Source organism: Lycium ferocissimum, chromosome 11, assembly GCF_029784015.1.
Source record: "Lycium ferocissimum isolate CSIRO_LF1 chromosome 11, AGI_CSIRO_Lferr_CH_V1, whole genome shotgun sequence".
Classification (NCBI taxonomy): Eukaryota; Viridiplantae; Streptophyta; class Magnoliopsida; order Solanales; family Solanaceae; genus Lycium; species Lycium ferocissimum.
The window spans coordinates 40,325,835-40,331,958 of record NC_081352.1 but is presented as its reverse complement, the minus strand read 5'-3'; the positions used below and the strand labels follow the sequence as shown (position 1 = coordinate 40,331,958).

Below are 6,124 nucleotides of genomic sequence, written 5' to 3'. Positions count from 1 at the left end.
AATTTGTTATATATACAGAAAAAGAAAAATTACATTTATGTTGAGTAAATATTTTTGGCTAAATGTATGTAGCATATGACATCTTTTTTAGAAGGTTTTGAATATATATATATATATATATATATATATAAATGATTTACATTTATATTGATACTTTTGGCTAAACGTATGCAGAATATGACGCCCTTTCTAGAAGGTTGTGATGCAATTAATTTTTACGATCAATTTGGTATACGTATATAAAAAAAAATGATTTACATTTATATTGATATTTTTGGATACAATAAGGTCTTTTGGCCACAATGGTCCAGATGGGGTAAATTCATATGATTATTTAGGTCAAATTTAATAATTTATGCTTACTTAATGTCATTTCTATCTTTTCTTCTCAAATTTTATCTTAATTTAAAATTGTACAATAGAAATTATGGTAATTTTTATATAAATATGACCAAATTTAGGTCAAATTGGTGTGATAATTTAACAACTCTCGATTGGATAAACGTATGTAGCATATGACACTCTTTCTAGAAGGTTGTCTTTGTAGCATCTGTACATATTTATTGCATTTATATATATTTCTTTCTTGTCGGTGATGAAAAAGGAGAAATTGTGGTGGAAATCAAGAGTTTTTTTTGTCGTATTCAATTATTAATTAAAGGGCCATATTTCACCACGCCTCATGCCTTTAGCTAAATTCTTGTGCATATGTATGAAGTATGACAGTTTATATAACGCATTAAATCCCTTAGGGGAAAATAAAGTAATGGAGATTGTTTACTACTTAGTCTTATTTTTATTTGGAGTTACTTTCGTAATATATGCATGGAGATTGTTGAATTGGGCATGGTTTAGGCCAAGGAAACTGGAGAAGTGCTTAAGAAAACAGGGTCTCAAAGGGAACTCTTACAAATTAATATTTGGAGACCTCAAAGAGTTGTCCAAAAGTATACAAGATGCTAAGTCCAAACCATTGAATGTCTCTGATGATGACATTGCACACAGAATTCTTCCTTATTTCGTTGAAACAATCAAGAAATACGGTAAGTTTCCTTCTTCTTTTTTCTTTTTTTTTGTTGTTGTTTCCCATATGGCTTTTTTGGACCCATTTTGGTGTTCTGATTAATTCAAATACGAGCCGGGAGTCCTATTCGGAGTAAAGTTCTTCCTACCAAGGTGACTCCATTTTCAGGGTTTGAATTCAATATTTCTATTAAGAATGGAGGGGTAGCTAATCTCTCGCTAAATAACTCGTAGCTAATAGTATTTTTGATAATCCGTGCTAATCAGTTGCTAAATAAGAATAGTCATTGATTTTTCCTCCCTCCGTCCCAATCATGTGGCACTTTTCATTTACTCGAGAGTCAATTTGACTAATATTTATAGCTACCTAGATTGAATTAGATCAACTCAAAAATTTAGAATTAATTTTAGATATTAAAAAATTGTAGGAAAAATATTATAGGTTGCAATTGCTCTATGTCAATACGATGAAAATATATATTTTAAAATGTTTTCTAAGTTCACATAATTTGAATTTCGAAAAGAAAAAAGTGTCACATAATTTGAAACATAGGGAGTAACATTTAGCACAGAAATTATCCGTCGCTAGTTCCTACTATTTTTTACGGTGCACTTACAAACCTGCCACAACTTTTGGTGGGGCTAAGTTTTCAATACTTAAGGGATGTAAGAAAATGTTGAGATAAAAGTTTTGAACTTGCAATTTATTACAGGTAAAAACTGTTTTATGTGGGTTGGACCGAAGCCTATGGTAATTGTAAGGGACCCTAAGGTAATAAGGGATGTGTTTACTAAACATCCTGTCTATCAAAAGCCAAAATCAACTCCCCTGACCAGGTTGCTAGCACAAGGAGTTGCAAGCTACGAAGAGGATAAATGGGCAAAGCACAGAAAAATCCTCAATCCTGCTTTCCATATGGAGAAGATAAAGGTACTCTTCATTCCTTCCTCTCCCATCGAAAAAGTTGTAAGATATAAGTTTAATCAAGTAAATGAAAGTGCGTCATTATTAATCGTATGGGCTTTTAAATGAAATAGATAGTCGAGCACTCAAATTAAGGAAATTATGTAGCAAAATCACTTTGTTTTATTTTGTATCATAAGTCACTAAGCTTATGTGCTGTATTTTAGAAAATCACTACTGCCAGATTGTGAACCAAGATTAGCTGGAAATCCTTGTTATTGCCGGATTGTGAACTAAGATTTATATAACTATGGTAGAATATGCAGAGAATTTAGATTCAGATTTCGTCGCCACTCTAACGCATAAGATATTTCCATTGAGGGGCGGAACTAGGGGGCCGAAGGAGGTTCATCTGAATCCTCTTCATTGAAAAATTATGCTGTATATATAGGGTCAAAGGTCTATATTATGTTGTATATATAGGAGGTCATGGGTTCGAGCTGTGGAAATATCCTCTGGCAGAAATGTAAGGTAAGACTGCGGACAATAGACCCTTGTGGTCCGGCCGTTCCCCGAACCCCGCGCATAGCAGAAGCTTAGTGCACCGGGCTGCCTTTTTTTTTTTTTATATGTAGGGTCAAAGGTATTTTTCTATATATATACTAGATGTTGATTCCCCTTGTATCTTAGTTCTCCACCATTGCTCACGTGTTTGACGTATGAGGAAAAAGATCAGGCTTACACGTGACATGTTGAAAATATAACTGAAGTATTAACAATTAAAGCTTTTAAATAAGATCGTCACACAATTCAATACAAAACATCTCTAAGGCAGTACAGAAGAAAGTATATCGGCTTGTATTGATATCTTAAATTCATTATATCAACTCTGCTTTCTTTCTGTTTTCATTTTCATTTTTTTCCCCTTTCTAGCTTGCAAATATAGCCCAAGTTTTCAGGGGAGAAAATTTCTAAAAGATACAGTTGGTTTGTACTAATGAATGGTTCACAAATGTGCAGCATATGCTTCCAGCGTTTCATTTGAGTTGCAGTGAGATGGTGAGCCAATGGGAGGAGGCTGTCTCAGTTAAAGGATTCTGCGAAGTCGATATATGGCCTTTCCTTCAAAGATTGAGTAGTGAAGCGATTTCTCGCACAGCCTTTGGGAGCAATTATGAAGAAGGGCGAAAGATATTTGAGCTTCAAAAGGAACAAGCTGAGCATGTCATTGAAGTTTCTCGCACGTTATATATTCCAGGATGGAGGTAATAAAAAGTCATTTTTCCCGAGTTTGAGTTTAAGTTATGCATATTGACAACGTATATATCTTTTAGGCTAAGGTACCTCACTACAAAAAAATAAGAATTTTGTTCTGAAGTTCATTACTAATCTATTGCTAAATAGCCCATAGCTGACATATTTTTTTGATAATCTGTCGGTAAATAGGATTAGCGACGAATGCTTGTTGTTTGGAGCAGAAGTTGTCCGTTGCGAATTCCTATTTTTTGTTTTTTTGGGTAGTGCCTGCAATAACAAGTTAACGTACACTGATAGAGTTAAAATTCTTTTCGAGTGTATATAACTTAAACCCTTCTTTGCCGCATCTATGTCCAAATAGTATCAGCAAAAGAAGTCAAAATGGCAATTACTTGTGATATACATGTTCTTGATACTTAAATTGACTTACAGGTTTTTGCCAACTAAGAGAAATAGAAGGATGAAGGAGATTGAAAAAGAAGTTCAAGCAACAATTAGGGGAATCATTGATAAAAGAGTGAAGGCAATGAAAGCAGGGGAGGCCAATACTGGTGACTTATTAGGCATATTGTTGGAATCCAACTTAAAGGAAATTGAACAACATGATAACAAGGATTTTGGTATGACTATTAAAGAGGTCATTGAGGAGTGTAAATTGTTCTATTTTGCTGGGCAAGAGACCACCTCTGTTTTGCTTGTATGGACTATGGTTTTGTTAAGCAGGTATCCAGACTGGCAAGCTCGTGCTAGAGAAGAGGTTTTGCAAGTGTTTGGTGATGGCATGCCAGAATTTGAGGGACTAAATCGCTTGAAAATTGTAAGTTATTTTAGAGCTTTACCTTCTTTCTAATTTCAATATCTCCACGACATATGGCGCTACATCTATTTTGTGGCGGACTGAGGACTTAAACTTGATGAGTTCAATGTTTAAAGTTCTTCGCACTGAATTCATTGTGTTTTTGAAATTATACGTCAGGATATTTGTTGAAATTTTAGCACTTCCTCCTCTATCCCAATTTCTGTGTCATATTTTCTTTTTTAGTTTGTTCGATATTTAGAAACAAATTAATTTGTTCTCATTTTTACCTGTAATGAGATAATTTATTCTTGAAATGGTTCTTGAGGATTCTTCGGAAATCTACTGATTTCAATGGAAAAGGGAGTTAATACATGGATTATATTGTGGAATCCATCATAGACATACCAGATCGTCTATTCACCTTTGAGAACAGAAATGTATATTGGTTTGTTTTAGACCATAAATTTTTAAAAAAAAATCTTTTCTTTTATTAAACTTTGTGTCCAGTCACACAGCGACACTGCACCACATCAATTGGGATGAAGGGGGTTGGTGTGTGTGTGTTCTATGCAAATTAAATCATTGGATACAGTTGAACCCGTCAAATGTAGCTAGCTAAAGCTCCATCAGCCTCTGGTTGTATGTTCTTGATTTCTTTATTACTATGCTAATTCAACGCTAAACTCTTTTTAATCATAGGTGACAATGATTTTAAACGAGTCCTTAAGGCTATATCCACCGGTTGGAGCGCTTAATCGAAAGATTACGACCAATACAAAGCTAGGGGAACTAAGTTTACCAGCTGAAGTGATGCTTTTATTGCCAATAATTATAGTGCATCATGACAAGGAAGTATGGGGCAAAGACGCAAAAGAGTTCAAGCCAGAGAGATTTAGTGAAGGCGTTTCAAAGGCAACAAAGGGCCAAATGACGTTTTTCCCATTTGGCGCAGGACCTAGAATATGCATTGGACTAAACTTTGCAATGATAGAAGCAAAGATGGCTTTGGCTATGATTCTGCAACACTTCTCCTTCGAGCTATCTCCTTCTTACACACATGCTCCGCAGTCTGCAATAACAATGCAACCCCAATACGGAGCTTCTCTTATATTGCACAGGTTGTAAGTGTAGGGACTTGCATGAATTTCCTTAGTGGATGAATAACTATGTTAAGCAAGCATAAGTTGAAATATTTTGCAGCTCTTGCCTCTGCTTTCTTGCTATCATAGGCTAGATTATTCGATTACGTTATTGTTTATGTGGAAAACTCCCTTTACGGATACCAAGGAGAAGTATGAATAAGACAAATAGGACACTGCTCTTCACCTGTAGTAACAACATCAATGTTAAAGAATTTTCCTAGCGTGGTTTGAGAGTTAATAATATCCTTTTAAAAAAATTTGAAAACCTGGCAGCAAGTAATTAGACAATGAATTTTGTTTTTTCTTTCCGAAATATTAGGAGTATTTATTAGAAGAAACAACAATACAAGATTTGTAAATAATGTTAAATATGGATCTACATTCCTTATGTGGTGAGGATTAATTAGGAAAGTCTGTTTCCTAGAAGGAAAGAAATTTTATGGTACGTTACGTTGATTTCTTTCTCTAAAAGTTAGCAGGCTTTCGTTTTTATTTAATATCCTATATCTCTTGTTTTCCTTAAATTTTACTCCTATTTAAGTTAACCCCTAGTATTTTTCTTCCAAAAACTGAAAAAACTTGGGAGTTTAATGGGGTAACATTACCGCAGCCCTTTCACGCTGAAAACCAAAGGAAAAAGTATCAAACACCAAAAAGCAAATCATCTAACCTACGACATTCTCTCAAATTTACCAGTGAAATCCCTCTTACGATTCAAGTGTGTTTCTAAGTCGTGGTGTTGTTGGATTTCAAATCCAAATTTCCAGCGTCGGAAGCAGGGACAAGAAGGGGCCATCACGATGTTGTATAAACGTTCAACGTCGAGAAGGAGCTCTAGACGGCCCTCCTTCAGCTTCATAAACAAACAACTCACTTCAAAAAATGTCAGTTGTCCTTTAAGGAAAAGGCGTGGTATAAAATATTGTACGCTTTTGGGTTCTTGTCATGGTCTTATACTATTTAATGTAAACAAGCATATTTACTTGTGGAATCCTGCCA

General features: G+C 34.7%; 1 protein-coding gene across 2 annotated transcripts; it reads left to right on the top strand.

The window, feature by feature from the left end:
* The first annotated feature begins 661 nt into the window (after window positions 1–661).
* Window positions 662–5,345, top strand: LOC132036496 (cytochrome P450 CYP72A219-like). 2 transcript variants are annotated; one of them, XM_059426850.1, is made up of 5 exons: window positions 662–1,043; window positions 1,737–1,954; window positions 2,948–3,192; window positions 3,617–4,001; window positions 4,683–5,345. In XM_059426850.1, exons 1-5 carry the CDS (start codon window positions 683–685, stop codon window positions 5,106–5,108), a joined length of 1,635 nt encoding a protein of 544 aa, XP_059282833.1. In that variant the 5' UTR covers window positions 662–682; the 3' UTR covers window positions 5,109–5,345. The 2 variants fall into 2 exon arrangements, with proteins under 2 accessions (XP_059282833.1, XP_059282834.1); XM_059426851.1 differs by lacking the exon at window positions 662–1,043 and having other exon boundaries at window positions 1,760–1,954; window positions 2,961–3,192.
* The last annotated feature ends 779 nt before the right edge of the window (window positions 5,346–6,124 follow it).

Coding starts and splice junctions, on each gene's coding strand:
- LOC132036496 (XM_059426850.1), top strand. CDS start 683: ATGCCTTTAGCTAAATTCTTGTGCATATGTATGAAGTATGACAGTTTA. Junction 1,955..2,947: donor TCCATATGGAGAAGATAAAG/GTACTCTTCATT, acceptor ACAAATGTGCAG/CATATGCTTCCAGCGTTTCA. Junction 4,002..4,682: donor GACTAAATCGCTTGAAAATT/GTAAGTTATTTT, acceptor TTTTAATCATAG/GTGACAATGATTTTAAACGA.